Source organism: Streptopelia decaocto (assembly GCF_964273445.1).
Source record: "Streptopelia decaocto genome assembly, chromosome: 6".
Lineage (NCBI taxonomy): Eukaryota > Metazoa > Chordata > Aves > Columbiformes > Columbidae > Streptopelia > Streptopelia decaocto.
The window spans coordinates 34,328,938-34,351,965 of record NC_138660.1 but is presented as its reverse complement, the minus strand read 5'-3'; the positions used below and the strand labels follow the sequence as shown (position 1 = coordinate 34,351,965).

Sequence of the window (23,028 nt, the reverse complement as noted above, 5' to 3'; positions counted from 1 at the left end):
TTGTAAAATTTTGATTCCTAAAGTTATGATACTTGCCTTCTTAAACAGTCCCTAGTCTCTTCTGTTCCCATCTACTGCTTACTTTCAGATCAACTCAACTACTTCGCTATTTTAATTGCTTTTTCTTTCCAATACCTCCTGCACGCAAAGATTTCTTAATTCTGCCCTCCCTCCCCCCCTCGCCCCGAAATATTCACATGAGAAGAGAACATTAGATGTTAATCTAGCTACTTGATTTGTAGTGGTTCTCCAGTTCTCTACCCAACCATTTAAATACTGTCATTTATAATCAGGTGATATACTGTACTATAAACCCTTTTGCAAATGGTACGACTTGGTATTTTTCTTTTGTAACAAAGAATCACATTAGTTTTAAAGGGGAAACAAATGAACTCAGTGCTCAAACTTACCTAGAGAATCTGTTTATATCTCAACAACCCCTCTCTTTTTTTAAGAAAACCCACATCACTAAGTTTATATTGTTTCCTTATAGAGAACATAATACAGTCTGACAGCCTCAAGCTTTCTCTTAGTATTAAGCCTATTAATAATAATTAATAATATCAGTGTTAGTATCTGATTTCATCTCCTCATTATCACCCCATACCTATGTGTACACGCCTCAGAGCACTGGAGCAACATTTCTTTTCCTGGCAAACACACTGTAGGTTCCTATGTGTAATTACAATCGCTCTGTCATAGTAACTAGTCCTCTAACCTTACAAGCAGTGATCTGATACGGGAAGCTGCATCACAACTGCTAACATGCCCTGATTACCACCATGGCCAGTGGAAAACGCCTTTAGCCAGAAACTGATCTGGTCTTAGAGCCACAGAGGTGGGAATCTCTCCCCCGCACTGCCTTGAACCCTTTGCCTAATCCGTGTGTGTTTAACGAGCTTATGTGCACCTTGCAGGGTGTGACTCCCGAATGGCTCACGTGTCATTCCCGACACTCGAGCTGGACCTCCTTCACACTGCGATGAAATGGCTTTTTGTCCTCCAAGCACATCCACCACTTCTTGCACTCGCTTCTGAAGTAGAACCCAAGTCAAACTCGCAGGCACATGTCACCTCAGGGTCTGTCTCAGCAAGAGTACAAGAGGTAAGCCAGACAGGGGCTTTGGAAGGCAAGCCGCCCAATTTCCCCAGGCAGCAGCCTACTGCAGACATGGCTGCAATGATGAGTGCCTATTCTAAACACATCCACAGGTTTCTGGCACTGGACATTGGAAAAGCATCTTGATGAGATACCATAAGCACACATCAAACAGTAAAGACAAAACACATTCCCAACTTGGGTTAAACCAGTAAAAGTTTGGGCAGCTGCATTTTAACTCAGGTTAGCAGCCTGAGCTCATCACCCACCTTCCTGCCTAGTTTATTCTACCACATTGTCCTTGTTTTCACTGTCATTTTAAACAAGGATGAAGATACAGGCACATAGCACTGGCATGAGACAGCAACCCGTTGCTTCGTCAAGAATTTGCTATCAATAGCAAACGTGAAGGAACGAGGCAAGTCTGGCACGTGAACTACTCAGGATGATTTGGCTTTTCATAAACGATTTTACAAGTCGAATCCCATTTTATTCAGTCACCAGCCCTAGTCCTTGTCCTCTTTTCTGATGTGCCTCTCCCATGGTGTTTCAAGCTTTAACCCGGGGGTGACTAACGTGATCACCATGTGTTTGCTTGTGCTTCCAACACCGTCATTAACAGCACCAGCCTGAGTGCTGATCAAAGCTCAGTCCTTCCTGCCAGCTCAGACCACAGCCTGGCTTGAGCTTTTGTTTATGGTCTTACAGACCATTTTCAATCCACATCACAGTTTTTAGCCAAACGCATTTGGATGAACTCTCAATTAAGATGTAGCAAAGCAATTATCGAAATGCTTTACTAAAGTCCAAATATTTTACATCTGTTACGTTTGTTACATGCACTTATTTTGAAACTCTATCAAAAAAGCTATTGAGTTTTTCTGGCAAGTTTTAGTCAATATAAACTACTCTGTGTATTCCTCATGGTTTTATTAAGCTGCTTGGGAAAAGCAGCTCTATGATTGCATTACTTTAGTCTTCTCCCTAATACCAGTTACAAGGCTCCTTTCAAGCTTGGCAACTCTAAGTGAAATATATCCATGCCATCTAATCATACCACTCATCTCTAACTTATCATAACATAAAGGATTCTTTACAATAAACACAACATTCAGTTACACTATTTTTCTCCTTGTTCTAACTCATGCAAAATAAACTAAGATTTTATTATATTTTTGAAGAATTGCACTACTGAATTATTCCCTTTAAATGAAAAATCTTTAAGTGTCAACATATGGCCTGTCTGCTGAGATTGCTCTACAGATGTGTTGGTAACTACCGCTGTCAGAGAGTTTTTGAAGAATAAAAGTAGGATTAGAGACAACAGTATTTTAACAAAAGTGCAAGGACTTCTATAGTTGGGATTTTGAAGGCTGATAACAAAGCAGTTGTAGTCATCAGAGCACCTACATTTCAAAGACCCTCTTATCCCTCCTGCATCCTCCAAGAACAATATTTCTTCTTTGTGCCATTTACTATTTTTAATTTGTTGTTGGTACTTATACTGAGGATAAAGGCATGCTCAAAAGTGTCAAATAGTAGCAGTGCCAATGCTTTTATTTAAAATAAATTAAAAAAAACCCCAAAATAACAACAACAAAAAACAAAACACACCACCAAAAAAACAAACAAAAAAACCCCGAACAAAACAAAGCCCACAAAACCCCCCCAAAAAACACAAAAAGAAACAAACAAGAAACAAGGGACATTGTACCAACACCTGTGATCCAGATTCACAATCAACTGTCACACAATTAAAAGGTACCAAAAGAATTATGAAAATATTTAGAATGCCCAAAGTTTGCGTCATTCAAAAAATAAGGCTAAAGGGCTTTAAATGCGTGCTGTTCAGTTTACTCTTTTGATTGCTTTACCACTATGTAAATCAATTTGTTAATGTTCCTTACAAAATGCATGAGCCAGTTATACTGACAAACACACAAAGCTCATTCGTAATTAGGAGTTAATTAGTAAGAAGGAACAGATGCTGTTAGAGTTTCAGCAGGCGAACAGGTTCTGTAAACAATGCTTATAAATCTAAATGAATTTATTAACCACAATGCAACTGTCAACATTTTGCTGGCAACCATACAAATATGGTGGAATCCCCAAAACATCTTTACAACATATTAATAATCACTGTGTCAACCGAAGCCGACCAGGCAGTCTCATTTGCTAACTGTCATAAGCTTTCTACTTAATCTTGTTATGTCACTTCTCCAGCCTAATTCCTCCCGCCCTCAGAGGAAAAGCTCCAGCCACCAAAGCAGCCCAGACGCACACAGACTCACCTCCAACGCACCGTGGCCACTTGAAACAAAAGGCATTTTTACAAGATGAATATTTGGTTTGCACTGACACCTTGGACAAGACTCCACGAACTGAACGGAGGTTGAGGGGAGACCTTATCGCTGTCTACAACTGCCTGAAAGGAGGTTGTAGCATGGAGGGGGTTGGTCTCTTCTCCCAAGTAGCAAGAGAGGAAATGGCCAAGTTGCACCAGAGGAGGTTTAGATTGGATATTAGGAAAAAATTCTTCATGGAAAAGGTTGTCAGGCATTGGAACAGGCTGCCCAGGGCAGTGGTGGAATCACCATCCCTGGAGGTGTTTAAAAGGCGTTTAGACAAGGTTCTTAGGGACATGGTTTAGTGCTAGAGGTAGGTTAGGTTACGGTTGGACTTGATGATCCTGAGGGTCTCTTCCAACTGAAATGATTGCATGATTCTATGAAAACCAAACGGTACACACAGCTCTGAAAGCACCTCTCGCTCCTGAAGGGTTTGCAGTTATTTTCTTTACAACCATTACTGCTTGATTAGAGATCGCTAATGTGAAAGCATCTCCAGATCTCATCCATGAAAAATAACTAAAGGTCCATTATTTCCACTCTCCATTTATTAAACCATGCACTCAATAAGCCTCTGAGTGATGCCATAGGTTTGGCAGGGTCTTTTTGTTGTTGTTTGGTTGGTTTTTGTGGGTTTTGTTTATTTGGGGTTTTCAGTTTTGTTTTTTTCATGGTTGCTTTTGTTGTTGTTGTTTTTTAATTATCTGGGTAGATGTAGATGGCTCAAATAAAAGGAATGCTTCTTGTAAGCATTTTCTAGATGCCAACTATAAAATCAGTACCCAGACACAACCACCCTGGCTGGGCTTTTGGCCAGGGGCCAGTTCTTAGCCTAAGGTCAACGGTGGAGATACCCTAGTGACCTCCTTGCTGCCAATGTCTGCATGTCGCAGTGAGATGCCACCTTGATATATTACACCATTTCAGCACCGGAAAATTCTAACAAATTTTTTAAAGTCATCTTATGGCTTGCTTTATTGATGTTCTCTTTTATACCTATGTTGCTTTCGAACATTCCCTCTTCCTTTCCCCCAAGGTATTCTGATGCTTCTTCACCGTGTTCTGTACTCGCTTTCAACATGTGCTACAGGATTTCCAACACACCAGCACACAGAACAGGATGAGAACACCTTGAGTGTATTAAATTCTCCAAAGCTTCACAGGAGCGACTGCTCGGCTCACGTTCTGCAGGCTCCAGTCCTACTCACTGCACTGTTATAGGGACTGAAACCACAGAGGTTGGGGGGATCCATCCTCTGCTGGCATTGTGCACTGGGCAGAAGAAGATGAGGATGTTCACGGTAGAGCCTCAGAAAAAATAAATACTCTCTCACTTCTCTTACGAACACAGTGCTGGAAAACAGATCCTTGACTATTTACCCTAAAGAACAGCAGCCGCCCCATTTATACAGACACAGGTGGATTTTTTTGCCCGTTTTAAAGATTAAATTTTATAAAAGAGAAGCTCCCACATGACTATTTCTGTATAGGCTGCAAGGTCTTCTGGCACTCTCCTCCTCCCTATTTCCATTCTCTTTCCAAAGTCTCTCAAAGGATGCTTAACCTGATCAACACACTATTCCAAACAAAAGCTGGAATATTTCCTTTGAATCTTAAAGATGTGCAATAGCTATAATCGCACCTGAGGTGTCAGCTAAGAAATCATTAGCTACTAGTTAAACCAATAAGTTTTTCCTTATCTCTTTTAAGAAACAAGTGAGAGCATTACATTTGAATAGGATTAAAAAAAAAAAAAAAAAAAGAAAACAAAATTGAACACCTCTTACTGGCAATCAAGCAATCTGTGAGCTCTTGTGGCGTTAACACTGATATCAAACATAAAGCAAACAAAATGTCTTCATATTTTTTCCTGAAGTTGTTTCATACTATTGCCTTCCGTCGTTTGGCTAAAAGGCAGTGTTCTACTTCTGCTCACATTGGCAGTTGTGTCACACAGACAAATGGAATATTATTTTTGAAATTGTGTGCCCCTCACCAAAATCAACACTAATAAACATTTAAATACATTTCTTTATTAAATAAAACTCAGCAAAAAATAGAATACTATGTTTACTACCACACGCATTGTACCACAAAGACAAAATTTTGAGCTGGGAAGAGTTATAAAGTAAGTCACCCTGAAATTAAACCGGTTAAGTCATTCACAAACCACCAGCTTCTTTCCATGATGAGGACCAGAGTCTCCCATTAACTTTAGGTCACAGTCACGGGCAGTCAAAAAAAATGTGTGGAACTGCAAAAAAAGTCCATTAAATCCAGAAACTTTTTAATGCTATTTTATTCCAAATACTTAGGACTAGTGCTTTTGTTGGGACGCTATCTGAAAATCATCAGTCAAATGCACAAAACCAGCTTTTGCAGTCAAATGAAACATTATTCCAGGCAGGTACGTGTAGCTGTAGCCATTCCTCTGATGTAAGGGCACATTTGATCTAATTGGAAAAAATATTTCAAGTGCACTGGGAATAGTCACTGTTAACTGAATGCAACAACGAAAAAGGAAAAAAGAGCATGCAGACCCGAGGGAATTACCAAATCAATTAACAACTAATTCAGGAACTAATTTCTGTATTGCCTCTTAGCACAAAACTGTATCTTTAATTTCTCCTGCAATAAGCATCACCATGATAGTCCTAACACACTCTGACGCTTTAAATGAGTTTACAAGTATCTCTTTTTGATTGGCTATATAACATTATTTCTTCACAGTTCAATGCAACCATAGCCAAGTGCTCTGAAATATTTAATTATACTGGTAGCTACCAGTTAACAATTTAGAGAACCACAGTGAGTACAAAACATTTTATAACTAGTAATCAGCTAATTAAAAACACAGCAAAATGTGTATGTTCTAATTATAAACAATTGTGGAGGAATTACACAAGATTTCAGCGCTAAGAGTATTTGGCTAAAAACCATACCCTCGTGTTTGTACAAGCAGATCTGGATACTGATTACTGTGATTAGACAGAAATGTGACAGAGGAAATTACACCTCATACTAGATATAAATAAATATAACTATGTCATCTGCCACTTCCTTGTAAATCACATAATTCCCGAGTTTTGGAAAGCCACTTTCCAGGGACACCAATAACTAGCTTGTGAACATCTAGAAACCTACATGAGCATCAATAAATAAAAACCAAAGCAGGAGTAGATTGGGTGAATGGTTTGGTGCAGAAGATGGAGCAGAAGGAGTATCACAGCAGTTTGGGTCTCAGTGTCAGTGAAACTGGAGTTTTGGGGCAGGAGCTGCGCAGGCAGCACCTGCACGGCAAAGCACATTACAGAAGACATGAATATAACAAAGGCAAGTAAACGCTAGAGTTGTGTGTGCCCTCCAGATGTTTGCTGCCATCCTTCTTCTGGTCACTACATGCATTAGCCATTTTTATTTCAAAAAATGCAGACAGAAGAGAGAAGCCACAGGACAAGCCCTAGTGCTCAGCGATGGGCTGCAAGGTCTGCTAACGCACCACTTGTAGTGTGTCCGTCCTGCTCTTCTGTACCATTTTTTTTTCACCCTGTCAAGTCATATAGATGAAGCAAGAACAGATACTAGCATGGTTGCTTATTTTTTCTCTCTTTCGGTAGACTCAAAGCAAACATTTACATTCGGGAAACCTGCTGCAAAAAAGCATTTATTGTTTATGACGATGGTGGGTCTCGGGTCTGACACTTGCCTGAAGCATTACAGTGCTCTTCTGCTCGTGAGGAGGACTAAGGACATCAGTTTGACTGACTAGACGTGGCAGACGATCTCTTTTCAAAACCTATTTCCACGACACTGCCATACTTGCTGAAACGCTCTAACAGCTGCACAGACAGCCCTTGGTATTCAGGGGGGAAAATAGATTTCAGGGATGATGTTCTTTCTGGTTCAACAGGAAGGACCAAGACAACACAGCGTTGCATGGTTTTGCACACAAGGATCATGTAAATGGTGCTGCACACATCAACGCCCCAGCTAGAGCTGAAAATTAACACAGAAAAGGAGGTCAGGAGAGGAAAAATCACTAGTCAAGCAGAGGCAGGACTGACCTGCAGCTGTAGGGAGCTGAAGAGGAGGCTGAGCCGCACAGAGCAGTAGCCAGACAGGTGGTCAGGAAGATAACATGGGGCAAAATCCATTAAAACCCAAACTAAGCTTTAAAAACTCTTTTTTTCTTTTGAAGTGGAGCAACGCAGACTGATAGGGAATGAATGTGTTACGGTCACACATATTTGGGGTAAAAAGTTATTAAAGGACAACACTGACGTTTAGCGATGATAAAAAAAGAAACGCAAATAGGCAGGGAGGGAGGGAAGGCAGGCGGCTGGTACCAGAAGACCCCACAACACCCTGCAGCACTGTTGGCCGCTGCAAAGCATTGGCTTCGTTGGGCTGGAAGAGGCAAGCAGCTGCTTGAGTTTAGGAGCAAAGCTTTTGCCCAGACACGTACCAAGAGTGAATCACAGAACGGCTGGGGTTGGAAGGGACCTCTGGAGATAATCTAGTCCAACCCATCTGCTAAAGCAGCTTCACCTAGAGCAGATCACACAGGAACATGTCTAGGTGGGTTTGAATGTCTCCAGAGAAGGAGACTCCACAGCCCCTCTGGGCAGCCTGGTCCAGGGCTCTGGCACCTCAAAGTAAAGAAGTTTCTCCTCATATTCAGATGGAACCTCCTGTGTTTCAGTTGCCCCTCATTCCATCACTAGGCACCACTGAAAGGAGTCTGGTCCATCCTCTTGACACCCACCCTTGAGATGTTTATAAACACTGATGAGATGATCTCTCAGCTTCTCTTCTCCTGGCTGAACAGACCCAGCTTCCTCCGTCTCTCTTCGTAAGAAAGGAGCTAAATGCTAAAATTATGTCTAATAATTTTGAGATAAATTATTATGTCTAATAAGTTTGAGATAAACCACATTGAAATGTTCTTCTTTCATTTGAAAGGCCCCTCAGGGCAGGGGCTGAGTGCAGGTGTTGTCAAGCTGAGCCAGGAGTGCCCAGGTGAGATAAAGCAATTCCCAATTTCCCAGAGACTCTTTCCACAGAGCAGCACACAGACAATGTATGAAGAGAGTTGACTAGCAAAAAGCCTTAATGAAATAAAAGTTCTGTATTTTGGCTTTAAGTACATCTTAAAAATAGCACAGATTTTTCCCTGAATGGGAAGGTTTTTGACAAATTGCTTCAGTTATATTCTTCTAAAGCTAGGACACTGGGAAAGGATTGAAAATTGACAACGTGAGGGCCTGGCTTGAAACAAAACAAGTTAACAGGAAGTTCTTGGGAGTATGTAACTCCATGTCAAATTTACTTTAAAAAACTGCTGATAAGGTATTATAAATCAGAACATAACTTTTCAAACATTTCATAAGCTATGTGACCAAAGTGACATTTTTTTCCATGCGAAGTTTGCCATGTGTTGAAAGCAATTTCAAATAGTTATCTTTGCCAAGTTTAATGCTATTTTTTTATAAAATTCAGATGTACATTGTGAAGCTCCAGTTTTGTTTATGCCCATCTTAAGGAAAAAAAAAAAATGCAACTTGTGCATCCAGGAATCAAATCCTTCTTCATGAAAAGCAAATCAGGGATGCCATCCCCATCTGCTGCCAAAACCCTGTGTTAGCCCTCACCTAAAAACCATTTGCCATTTTCAGTTCAGAGTAAAAAAACCAGACAAAATACCTGATTTCATTATGATTACTTTAATGTACTTAAATATGCCAAGCTGGTCAGCAAAGAAGGTCACTTGAAATAGCACCTAAAAGTAAAGCCTGAATAAGATATTTGACTTTCTCCATTAATGCGGCCATTTGCAAACTGAGAGAAATGAATGGATTCTGAAGTTCACCTTTGCAAGTCATGGATGGCAATTTTTTCACGATGTCATCAGCGTCACATTAACCATTAGAACATTCAGTTTTCAGTCATACTTTTGAGTTTGCTGTTCCTAGATGACGCAGGAATTTGGGGGCACAAGAGGTGCAGCACGTCCCAGGGTATGCCAAGGGTTGAGGCAACTCGTCAAACTTTATTTTGGCCAGCTTTTGGCAAAATAACAGTCAAAGTTATATAGTTGGGCTATATTATAATAAGAGCATCTGTGATTAAGTGCAAATGGCAAATAGAAGAAGGTCTGAAAGCACAAAGTCAAGGCTGGCTCTTACGTATTTATTTGCACTCTAATCTGGGGGGGGATGGGGGCAGGAGAGGGAAAAAAAAAAAAAAAAAGAGCGAGCACACAGCTGCCATCCCAAAAACAGACCTCCCATCTGCCACCCACGATTTGCATGTCACCTTCTCCAGGCTCATTTGTACTTCATTAACTGCCATTGACTTAACAAGATTTATGCAAATGACACCATAGGAGCTCGCTAACTCCCACTGCAATCAAGTGATTATGTATGTACAATTCTCCACAGCAATGAAAAATTAATACATGACAAGCCCCCTCACCGCTGAGCTGAGCTTCTTGCTTTTATTTTTCTTGTTGTGCCTTTTTTTTTTTATTTGAATATGCCCTACTGATAAAGATTTAGCAAGACTGCAGAAAACAAAGTAATCTTCCCAAAATGCTACAAAACGCCCCCAATCCCAGAAAGTATGTCACCCTAAACTGTACAGCCTAATATGTGCTCCAGAATATTCACTCAGGCTACCAGGAACAAGTCTTCACTTTCAGAATAAATGGTTTTGAATGGAGGACACTCCAAACAGAGTGAGCCATTCACTTAAGTTTGCTTTAAGGGTTGTATTAGCAATGCTACAAGATAGCTTAAATATTTTTCATTTGAGAGCCTCTTTTTCAAAGTACAGAACTTTCTGTGGATTTTAACTTTGAGCTAATACTATTCCATTCATTTTCTCTATTTCGTTTTGATTAGTATAAGATATTTAAATAGCACAGAAGTGATACTTTCTTTTTCTTTTAGGAAAATTATGGCATTCACAGTTCTCAAAGGACGCTAAGAGCACAAATTTAAAGTACACCAATACTGCCATGCATGCACAAGTGTTTGTACCTCCCCGGGGAATTTGCCTTTCCACAATTTCACTCACCTCAGAGTATTCTTACATGAGTTAGCAGTCACATTTTAAAAACACGCTTGTTGTTCACTGCATACTTTTTGGGTTTCTGCTGGGAGCACGAAGGTTCATCAGAACAGTTTTGTACGGCTTAACCCAATAAAACTGTCTTTAGCACTGCAGTGAAAAGTGACTTTTAACATTTAGAAAGGACAGAAAGAATACAAACATTAACTCCTTCTGACCAGTCGCTTTAAGTTAAGTCAAAAGCCCTGAAGGAGCCAAGTTTTTCTTTGGAAAGAAATGTGCCATTTACAATTTTGCCTATTTCCCCCGAACCCTCAGGAATTGAGGAGCAGGTTGCAACTCTTGGCTTCTTTTGACCCAAACCCAGACCAAACTCCAGCAGCCACACAGGCTGGTACCAGGGTCCCAGAAAGGCTGTAATACAGATCAACAACTCTTCACGCCAGCATAAGCTCACTTCAAAATGTATGTGTGTGCATTTAGAGAGAAACCAGGAGAGAAATTAAATGCCCCTATAAAAACCCTACTCCTCCATCAGTTTAAACTGTCACCAAATATACAAAAGCATCACACTGATGACATACATCAGCCACAGCTGTGCTGGCTCAACAGCTGCAATACAGACCTGACCTATGGAAAATGCTGTAGTTGACAAGGAGATTGTGTCACACACTGTGTTTTCTACACTTCCTAGAGAGCCGATTTTCTTCAAATATTCACTCTGTGCTCTCTCCCCACCACAAACAAACACACTTGGAAAAAAATTCCATGTTCTGTTGATATCAACTCTGCCTTTCCCCTTTCATCTTCTAGTGTTGGAAGATATTTCATTTCTTCATTGAAAACAGCACATTTCCAGTTCATTAATTAAAAAAAAAAAAGTTTTGGTTTGTTTTTTTCTTTAAGGTTAGGAAATAGTATTTCTGATTTTTGGGAGACCCTGGGTAGATAATAACAACCCAAAGGCAGCACTGAATACACTGGATAACCAAGCTGTTGGTTTTGACATCTGAATAGCAAGGCTTTTTTCCTTCTTCTGCTGGCTTTTTCGGAATTACTTTTTTTCCAAGTAGCAATGAACTCAGAACACTAATCCACTGTATCAGGTTTGGTGTTTTTTTAACTGCTAATAGGATCAACCAGCACAACTGAAACACTGATCTACAAGTGTGAGCTTGGACTTGTGCCTTGCACCAGAAGCAGATGCCGCCACGCCCATAGGAACATACAGAGAATAAAACAAAGTGCTGACAACAGATATTAAAAAGGCCCGGTCACTAAATGCTTTTGAAGATGTCCCATGCATGAAGCTGGCAGAGGCATTTTGACCCTTTGCCACTGAAACATATGGTGATGGAAGTGGCCTCTACTTGTAAGCAGCACAGTACCCACCTGTCTGGCACCTGTAGAGCCCACCAAGAACAGTCATATCAGCAATTTAACCCACTATCACCTCTGGTGATATGAGCTCTCCATCTAAATAGTGGGTAGACAAAAAGCTGTCCCCTGGCCCAACTTCAGGAGCCATTTCTGCTTGAAAGAGTGTAGATTGTAATCAAAGACCTCTTCAAACTAATGCATGTTTGTAAACTGTAATGAAACATCATCTGTATGAATAAATACTGCATTTTGATTTTTAATTAAATGTTTCCACATTAAAAAAAAAAAAAAATCCTACTCCATCTCTTTTGCTTTAATTGCTAGGTGACGCTGGTCTCCTACACTTTACTGAAGACCACCTAATAGTAGAAAACTGACAAACTCCAAAATCCACTCTCTTGACCCATAATGTAAAATACCCGAGAGCAGTCAGCCTACAACAAATGCCATCCAACCTCCCATCTTCCAGCGCCCTTCCAAAACCCTGACGAATAGGCTGTAACTGCTGACTCCAGACCTGCTCAAATATTTGCTGAGAATTGCTTATATGTAACAAAATGAAATTACCATAATTGGGACTAATAATGAAAGTACGCATTCTCAAAAGATTGGTCACACTCAGTATAAATAGTGGTTGCAGGAGAATTTTTCAATACAGAAATTCAAGATATTGCAGGGGGTATTTGATTATAACGCAGTATAGTGCAATCATGCTTAAAATGCCTACCTTACAATACTCTTCAAAGTACATTTCTAATCAAATTAATTCCATACAACAGCATTGTAGAAAAGAACAGTATGCGTGCCTTGAACAAATAACGAAAAGTATATTCCTCAATTTTACATTCTCAGCTGCATTCACAGATACTTGTGTTTAATTAGCATTACCCAAAAGAATTCCAGCCGGTCTAACCCATCTCATACCACACAAAAGCCATAGAAAAAAAATCTGTAGCTTGTTTTAAATGCCTGGAATCTCCTCCCCTGAATGCAGAGCCAAATACTGAGCTTATCTGGTTTCAAACTGCTCTTCTGAATTGCAGTGCATTTGATTAAAATTTGTCTACCAGAGATTCACAGACACGACAGCACTTTTGCCTGCCCGATGGTTCCAAAAGGGCTTTTTAACTGCCTTTAAGGAAAAAAAAAAATCACTGCAAATAGTTCAGGGTACAAAATGATCTCTGCCTTACTTCCGAAACAAACCAAACAACAAACCCACGAAACCCCCAAAACAAATAAACCCACCCCCAAACAGGAGACCCAGGGCTACCTGGCAAGAAGCAGCATGGACTGAGGAAAGATTAGAGGAGGCAAGTGACCCCCTGGAGGGCAGGAAAGCCACCAAAAGAAACTGGACACAACCGTGTGGGAAGAAAATGAGCCCCTTTCCCTCGGCATCTCTGCTGTCTGCAGCACAGTAACTCACGCGAAAGTAAATCCTTGCAAACGCCATCGCAGAAACTCTTTGTAAAGCATCCCGTACAAATGCTTTGCGCAGTGTTCTTAACCATGTGAATTCAGTGTAATTTAATTTGAGAAAGTAAATGATCTCATTCACCCAAACACTTTGCGTGAAATGCCGGCATTGCTTTTCCCTTTCAAAGGAGTGTTCGCAGCTACAGTTTAGCACCAAGTTCCCGGGCTAATGAAAGTGCATCTAGGCTAGTAAAACAGACCAAAACAAATCCTTGAATTCAAGTCCTGTTGTGTAACGAGGAAGTTTAATTAAGGCCACACATTACAGCTGTAAACGTTCTCTTATATAATAAGGTCTAAATGAAACTGAACCTAATCAAAGTTACAATTCCTTCATTAGCAAATTACAAACAAGAGCGCACAGCTGACACACCGGCTATGATTATCACAACTAATTGCCTCGTTGTTATAAACCAGCCTGAAACTGTGTTCAGATGTCCGTCTGCAGTAGCAAATTAGGGCCACATCAGGCTATTTCTGCGATCACAAGGGGCTCTTGTAGCGCGATCTGATTTACCCCGCCGCCTGGCAGCACTCGGCCCAATCAAAGCCCCTCTACAAAGGCGGCTTTGAAGCCAGCACAGCCTAGAAACCCGCTCCATATGCAGGCCGGCAGACTGCACTTCATTAGGCCTGTTGTCACATTTTTCCCTCTTCTTATTCTAATGATCCTATTTTAATACACATAGGAACCTCTCCTAATTGATGTCAAGTGAGTGACTTCCACATTCATCACCGGAGCACATCAAAAGCATCTTGGCGCATGGGCCTGCCATCAGAGTGCTTAAGACCCAAGGTGTGTCTGCAACTACAGAAAGCAGAAAAAATAATAAAAAAAAAAATAATAAAAATTCGGCATTACCTGTTTAATTGGGATTGCGCGACCGCTTCCAATGCTATCTGTTCTGCTCTCCAGGACCTTCTTCTCTTTGTCTGGGTCACTCCCTTTCCGAGACTGCAGAGCAAAAAGAAAGTTTGTGCTCCATTAAATCTACTTGTTCACACAGAGGATACTGGTTTTTTTCTTTTTTTAAATTTTTTTTTAAAAGCAATTATTAAAAAAAAGTATTTTGACACAGACTCAAAGGGCACGGGTAAGAAGCTACAAAAGTACACAACCATCCCAAAATCTGAATATTAAAATACCACCTGTAATTTTCAACCATCCACTTGTTTGAAATGGCGTTTGGGTTTTAAGAGTTAGAGTTTCAGTGCCTGGAGACCCAGCAGATCAGAGGACACGTTTCTGAAGTCTGCAACAGTAGCTCCAAAGAAGAATGAAGGTTTCAGCTTCTCATTAAAAAATCTGATACATACACACACACACACATTTAACTTACATCTATGTGGTTTTTAGAAATGTTATCAACTACTTAGAAATGCGATTTTATGATGCTGGTTTTGATCACATTGACTTCAATTTTATTTTTTTTTTCTACTTTTAGATGATTAGAAAGTTGGAATTGCAAGAAAAGGTAGTGACTGAAACTGAAAAAAGTTATCTGAACACAATGAAGCAAAATCAGCATGAAGAAAATGTTACCAATATTTAAAACCTGAATTGCCTCATCTTGGCTCTCTATCATGCTAGAACTGCCCTAGGAGTGAGCTGACAGGGCTCACTTCATGACTTTATAAAGTTATATAGGTATTTTAAGAAGTTATTCAGATTCCAGTCGATTATTGTGAAAGAATGCACGAGTATAATGATTGTGACAGATTTATTTTACTACAAAAAGAAGACTTGAGAGTCATCCTCCTTAATAACTGAACTGACAAGTGACAACTTCACTCCATTACTTTTCAATAGGAACATTACTCACACAATATTGAAAATGGGAAAACATTTTCATGTGCTTTTCAAATCAGAGATGATATATGAAACGAACACATTTGCAATGTCCAGTGCCACAATGGGAAATTAATGAAAACCAGAGCGACACAAGATTCTGCTTTTCTGTTTTCAGCAGAAAAGAGATGTTTTGAAAGACACCGCAATTAGGAGAAAGATTAGGATCGCAGATAGCTAAAACCCATTTTCCATGTTATACAAAGGGATGGAAGGAAGAAAAATCTCCAAAGCAGTTGCCTTTGGGGTAAGAGGCGGGAAGGGGAGGGCGAAAACCCGTGGAGGACCCAAAGTAACACCATTCTAAGCCCCACGTTTACCCGCAGGGACCCCGCTTGGCCGGGAGCGGGTTCCTATCGCCAGTTACTATGGTTCGGGGCAATGGAATGACGTGCCGGGGAATTAAACAAAGAAGAAATGAAAGAAAGCAAAACAAGTGGGAGGGATGAAACCCAACGTTCAAGATAACTATTGTTCCCCGTCCTTCAAGACAGATTTCTGAATCTGAAAGTGCCACTTCCCAATAATACCAGGCAAAACAAAGCTTCAATGGCGGAGAGCGCCCGTAAGTGACATTTTAAAGAAACTCAGTGAAGGTAGCCAAATCCTTGGGAGGGAAGTTGTCAACTTGAATGTTTCTTTTCTATTTGACTTTTTAAAAGAAAGGATCCTGCTTCTGAAAAGCAAGCGAAATACCTACGCGCTATTTTTCACTTTTATTTTTAAAGCATCACATCTCCCATTCCATATAAGGGACTGCATCTGGAAATATGTGCATCTGCACATAGAAGGGAAATTTGCAAAATATTGTCAAATGCCAGAAATACAGAAACGTAGGAATTTCTGTTAGGCAGATTGTATTCTAGCTGCTTGCAATCACAGAACACACAAAATTTTCAAGGGGAGAATCTTAGCAGGTTCCGCTATTTATAAAGACAAACCGTGCAACGAAATAGAGATATATTCTGATCTTTTATGCTTTTGTATCCATGACAGACACAATGCATCTTACATCCTGTAGTGTAAAAAAATAGACTCTAAACCACACTGGATCAACATTTCCTAGGACTTTTTCTGATGTCACATTTACACATTCATTCAAGCGAAACAGAGAAAGTCCAAAATAATTTTTAAAACTGCATTAATATAATTCAACTCATTTCCTCTTTGCACGAGAAGTCACATGCAGACGTACACAAAACCTCACCCAAGTTAGATCTGAAACCGGAGGGACACAGGACCTGAATTTTGGGCACAACTATAACTCTGTACAGCAGTCCAGAGAGCCCAAAAGTAAGAACATTGATCTCTAACAGCAGATACTGAGACATAGAGTTCATTTAAACTTTTTTAAAAGTCATGCTTGCAATTCTTCCAAGATGCGAGATAATAATATTGAATATGGGAAAGGAGATGCATCTTACTGTACCACAAGTTCATCCACCCCACATGGGATCAGACCCGTAGTTACAATCCCTCCTAGGCATCTTAAATCCCCACCTGTGCTAAACACTAATATTTAGTTGTCCTTGTTAATACCCTGCACGAAACAAAGGACATCAACCCTTCTGCTAATATTTGATCTATTTTATCACCTAAGTAGGAAGTCAGCTATTGCAACATTGCTTTGCAGCAATTATTAATATTCAAAGTAAAAAAGATCAGCTACTGCATTTAATGCACTGGAACATGAACATGCTCAAAATTCTGATCCCTATTCCAACTCAAAAGCTGTAAAAGATTTAAGAAAAATCACATGCTTTTTACTTAAGCCAGTTTTCTTCCAGTGCTCAAAGACATTCATGTAGGAAACTAAACATATTACCTATGCTAGATAAGAAGGGTCAATTTGCAATTAAACAAAATTATATTTGATTCTACACACGATAAAGGCATGAGAAAGTAACATGCTAAAAAAGAAGCACGGCAAGAAACCAAAAGCTAAACAGCAAAATATTTTGATTACAAGGCAACAACATTCAATATGCCCAGGTCTTAAAACACAGAACTAATTCTGAGAAGTATTTTGTTTTCCTGTCCCCACAGGATTTTTCCCTCATTTTTCTCCCCAGTTATTAGACATTAAGGCAGTAATCAACATCCTCTCATATTAGCAAATTTTGTTCTTAATATGCTATTCTCACACACCAGAGCTTTAGTGTATTTGTTTGCAGCAAACACAGCTGACTTAACGTTCTTCTCAAACCTTTTTCCGTGGCTGTAGATGGTGTATGTCTCTCTTTATTCACTTTCTCAAATTTACACCAACTCCAATTTAAAACATCCCCGCTTTCTCAAATGTCAACAATGTCTACACAGCCCTTATAAGCATTTTATCCATCCTCGAGACCAGAAATGGTCAGCAAATGCGTGTGAGGGATGCTGTGGCGTCTCAGCTCTATTTCCAGCGGTATTATGACTCTGCGGGCAGTTTCTGGGCTGACACTGACATCTAGTGGGATTGGTAACTCCTGAGTATTTTGGAACACAAAATACAAACTATTTATGATGACAGGGAAGATGTGGCTTTCTAAACGCAACTAATATGTAGCTGCAATCACCAGAGGACTTAGATGTGAGCCCACAGAGATCCTGTGTTTGCTATAAAGCATGTTAAGACTGTCAAAAAACTGCTTACAAAACCACAATTACGCATGCAATGCAATCCCAAAGCTTTCAGCAAGACTGCTAAACTAAGGAAATCATCACTCAAGGCTTCATTATCATTTCCCAAACTACTTATGCATAACAAAGACCTATCATATTGGACCAGTCAAGCTTTCCACTTAGTACATTTTTTTTGCCTCTCAATTAAGCAAAGACCAGATTGTTTGGGAAGAAAAAGTCATTTTAATCTCCATTATTTTCTTTTAACCCTGTGAAAAAAGTGAGCTGAGGCTGTATAGTAATAAAAGTATCATGGGGTAGTTATTTTGCAGTAGTTTATGGTCCGCCTACGATAAACCCTGAGACGTCTCTACAAACGCAGACTTGCGAAGGCAGCCCCAAGTCAGCAGCATTGCTTGGTATAAGGGCAGGACTGGGGAACAGAGGCCCAGCTTTCTCTGATTACTGCCAAACCAAGGAATCTAGACAAGTCTGAGAATTAAAGTGGGACAAAGGCTCCGGAATTCAACCACAGATTCATTTGTTTCACTGCAATTCTCAGTAGGATAACTCCATGTCTTTAGTTTAAGTCCTCAAACCGAACAGCCCCATGGCAATTCCATGACGTTTTAGTTTTCAAGCCTACAGATCCATCTCAACACTTCTGTGGATTAGACCAGCTCAACTCAACAGGGTTGAAGTTGAGGCTGTGACCACAGAGCGCTACGTAAAACACAGCAAGAGTCTCCTCCTTGGCTCACTCACCGTGAAGAGGTTGGATCGGCGCTTGGACTGTTTACGGACAGGAGTTGGTGTGTTGGCAGTGGGAGGAACATCAATCCGTAGCTCCTTCTGGCTGGTGCTTGGAGTTGATGGGACAGAGGAGGAATAATCACTTAAACTCCCTCCTCCATTACTGGTCTGCAAGGATTAAAGTGAGTTTTAAACAGTGATACACTGCTTTCAAGACATTACAATCCACAGCTGTATCTTATTTAGTCCTGATACAGAACAGGAGCACAGCAGGACTGCCCTACTGCCACTTTTCCACACATTCCTATTTCAAGCTCTTAAATACTTGCCCTGTCATTATTTTCTGAAAATTTAGATAGCTCCCTTGATGTGATAGGCATGTTTTCATTCTACACAATATAAATTTAAGTGGATATAAACAATTTCATTTGTTTTACTAGCACAAGAGTAAACAAAACACTGGGGAAAGTCTAAATTCTGTTTTTCTAATTCAAAATATCTAAACCAAATTCTGCCTCAATCCTAAGAAAAAATACCTAGTGCCATAGAACTGCATAGCTGGACTTAATGCTAGTCTGGAGACATCAGTTCACTGAGAGCTAATCAAGAAAATGACAATAATTCACTGTTGCAAAATAGCTACTATGGTGACAGATCATTACCAACACACTTGCTGAAGGCACTGGTATGGGGATACAAAACCTCAATAGAAGACATTCCTATTTATTCAAAGTAGCCAAAAAACGTAAAGTTACTTTATATTCTTGTAAGAAATAATGCAGTGGCTCAGCCAATAAAACAATTAATGAATTGAGCTAACAGGTGACTAATAAGAGACTGAAAAGACCAAAAGGTGATTAAGAACAAAATCTTGATTTAAAAATTATTATTATTTTTATTATCACACCTAACATCAATAAGTACCAAAAACATCATTACAAATGACGTGGAAGCACTCTGGAAAGACAAAAAGGACAGATTTTTCTCCTATCAGATACAAGTATGCCCTTGGAGGATATCCAGTGTATGCTGCTGGGGGAGTGGGGCAGGGCAAAGGTGGAAAATCCTGCACACTGCTGATGAAAATCTCACCAGAGGAGCAGCAGCAGATGACGGGTCTGGACAACAACTCACATGTAACTTGTGAGGGGAGAATGAAGGTCTGTGACACACACAAAATGGTGAAAGAACATCTTTAGAGCAGTCAAGTGTTGTAAAAGAAGTGAGGAAAGAGAGTGAGAGGGTATTTGCAGGATGCCTGAGAAGGAGGATTCTCCCATGAGGCTGAACATGTCACTTGGTCCTGTCTCAGTTGCTGTAGGTAGGAATTCACCAGGTAAAGCTCAGGAAAAACAAGCAGGTCAATGGCTGCTCTTCAGCATCACTCCTGCACCACAGATGGGTCTCGTGGCCACAAAAAGCTGCCACAGAGGGAGGCACCAGCAGCACAATGGGACTTCTCACACACTCCTGGGACACCAGCATAAGGACCAGGGTCACAAGCTGCAAGCAGAGGCGAGTGCTCCACATGAAATCTCTGAAGGAGAACCAAGTAGGAGACAATCCACCTTTATATCAGCCAGTTGAGGTTTCTTTTAGTGATTTCAAGTCTTCTTGCAATTCTTCCAGCTTGTTTTTTTTTTTTTTGTTTTGTTTTTTTTTTTTTTTTTTGTTTTGTTTTTTTGGTTTTTTTTTTTTTTTTCAATTCAAGAAAAGAAGGGTAAAGCAGAAGAAGAATGAGACATGCAGCTCGTGTTCGCATTGACGGGCCAATAAATGCAGATAGAAATCCAGGAATACTACTTCTGAAAGTCACTGTTTCTCTGTAAATAACAAAATGTTCTTCAGCTCATTTCTATGTGACAGGAGAGGACTAACAATACAGCAAGTGGGCTTTTTGATGGAGAGAGCTCTCCTCTTTCCCTTCTTTGAATATATACAGATAAAAGGACATTAAATTTCTCTTTCCCTTCATTTTGACTCAACTGGAGAAACGTGGCTGTCAGGAAGCCAGAGGTACGGGTACTGAAAGTAACAGAGGATCTTGAGAGTGTTTTTCTACAACATTTTCAAGTGCCCAGAGGAAGGAGCAAGCAGAATCTGGAGACAGTCCAAGTGTATAAAACAAAGGAGATGAAAGAACGAGAACTGAAAATCATTTTTAGTCTCCTAATAAAGAATGGTAACACGAGAGTAGGACAACCTGGGAAGAAGTTACCTTAATTTACCCCACATTTGCTTGTCTGAGGAGGGAGGAGAAAAATAGAAAAAATAGAAGACAATAAGTGATGAAGATGGAAGAGAAAATAAGATAGATCACAACAGAATTATGCCTCAAAACATTTAGAAGCTTCTTCTACAGAAAGGAGAGAAATAAGGCAAGAAGGAAAGATTCAGATGTTGTACACTGATGACAGGATTTGAACCGCAATCTGTTGAAGATAAAAGGATGCAGCAATGTTCCCTTTCATAATATTGATCATTTTGATAAGTATGTACCTCCACCTTATTGTTCAATAAAAATAGGTAACAGATTTCTACCCTAAGTACCTATGTCCCAGACAGATCACCTAAATGATTTCCCAATATTTTACCTTTTTAAGCTTTTATCTTATAGCATCATTTTATACTTATTGCAGTGATGCACTGTCACATGGGTTTTAAAAAAGTAACACATTCCTGTAGGTACAACTTGTCTCCACACATACTAACCCACTGGACTCTCAACTTGGTAAATAAACTTTTGCAGTTGTTTCCAAATAAGCCATGTCAAAATCACTGTATGGGAAAAAATAATTATGTATTACAATAAAAGACTTAAAAGTGGGAAACTTCAAGGCTTTCACAAAATCGAAGCATGGCCACCAATACTGAACAGGCTCCTAGTTACGGTGTCAATAATTTACAAACATAAAAAAACTATACAGTCACCCTGAGAAACCTGAAGATAGAGAATGGGTTTGACAAGAACGAGTTCAGACATGACTTCAAAATTACAGCCTGCACAGACTGGAGCAATGAAAAATGCAACTAGACAAGAACTTGGAAACCAAATCTCTGGTAACACCTGAACCTAACGCACTGCTCAAGAAAACAAAAGGTGGTGAGTGGTTCCTCCAGGTTGTTTGCTTGCACCAAATACAAGTCTAGGAACCTTATCGCATTAAGATAATGGACAGCAGTTTCCTACCATCAGTATGCAAGCATTTAGTAACGAGTTTGCTGGAGTGAAGTACAGAATTTAGGACACATGGCAATAACTATAATTCACAGAATTAAACGCTTGTCCCAAGTCATAAAAATCAAGTCAGCGAATCTGAAGAACAACCTTCCTTACAGCACATGTAAGCCAACACACATCAAATATAAACCTCTTTGCTGACTACAGACAAACTGGTCAAATATGTGGCAGTCAAAACCAATCAAATAACCACTCCAATACCCATTGGGACATTACACAGCTTAACATTACCTTTTCAAGCAGGTTTTTCCACTAAGCTGCTCTCAAGACTTGGACATATCTAAGATGTCAGCATAAAGGGCCACTTCTGAGTGACTGTTCTAGCTAGAGTCATGGCAATAGTGACAGAGGTCAATCAAATGACTCTAGGTAGGGAAACTATTAGCCCCAGTAGAACCATTTACACTGATACAACCCTGCTTGGCTTTCTCAGGTGACAGATTTTCCCGTCCTCATTAAGGCAGCATGCCCATTTTGAAACGTGCTCGGCTTCTGGACACGCACAGTACAACCTTGTCTTTTCCTGCTGGAAACATGCATGGCCTGGTGGTGGTCAATGAACTTCAGCACACTGCTACCCAAAACCCTGGATGTCTTTCATTTCATACAGAACACGCATCGTGTGAACGGCCCATAGCTCATTAACAGAAATATATAGCTTTAATATCTATACGGGCTTCTAGCTTTGTTGCCACGTAGACCGATAATGTAAAAAACTCAAGGTCACAGCAGCAAGCACAAATTTAGCCAAATTTTGTCACTACACTATTAACAGACAAGAGCTCAGATGAAGCTACCAACCTGCCATAACTTGACCAGATAGGTCCATTCAATGCAGTTATCTCAAAGGCAGACACCACTAATGAAAGTGTTAAAGCCTGTACTGTCTGGAATCTCATTACCTCATTAAAAAAAAGCCCAAAAATCAAAGAACAAACAAACAAACAACAAACTTTATATACAATGTCCAAAGTTCTGTGCAGAAAAGGGTTTGAATCAATTCAAATTCCGCACTTTCATAGCTTTTATATATTTCAGATTTCCTTAGTAAACAAATGGGTGAGTAATTTACCTGCTGTGACAGGAGCTCAGCAGTTACCTGCATCAAGAAAATGTTGGACTTAACCTCATTTTTCCAAGAGGCATGTTCCTGACTGGCCAATTATACAAACACAGCAAAATATTCACCTTATATCTTCTA

At 40.0% G+C, this 23,028-nt stretch overlaps 1 protein-coding gene across 7 annotated transcripts in view; it reads right to left on the bottom strand.

The window, feature by feature from the left end:
- AGAP1 (ArfGAP with GTPase domain, ankyrin repeat and PH domain 1) overlaps positions 1-23,028 on the bottom strand; it is a 365,836-nt gene that overhangs the window by 168,343 nt on the left and 174,465 nt on the right. For 6 of the 7 annotated variants that reach the window (XM_082055530.1, XM_082055531.1, XM_082055532.1 and 3 more), the window contains 2 exons: positions 18,599-18,754; positions 14,240-14,332 (listed from right to left, as the gene is read on the bottom strand). In XM_082055530.1, the coding sequence (XP_081911656.1) occupies positions 14,240-14,332; positions 18,599-18,754 (249 nt within the window). The remainder of the gene's footprint in view (positions 1-14,239; positions 14,333-18,598; positions 18,755-23,028) is intronic. The other variant, XM_082055528.1, reaches the window with a different exon arrangement.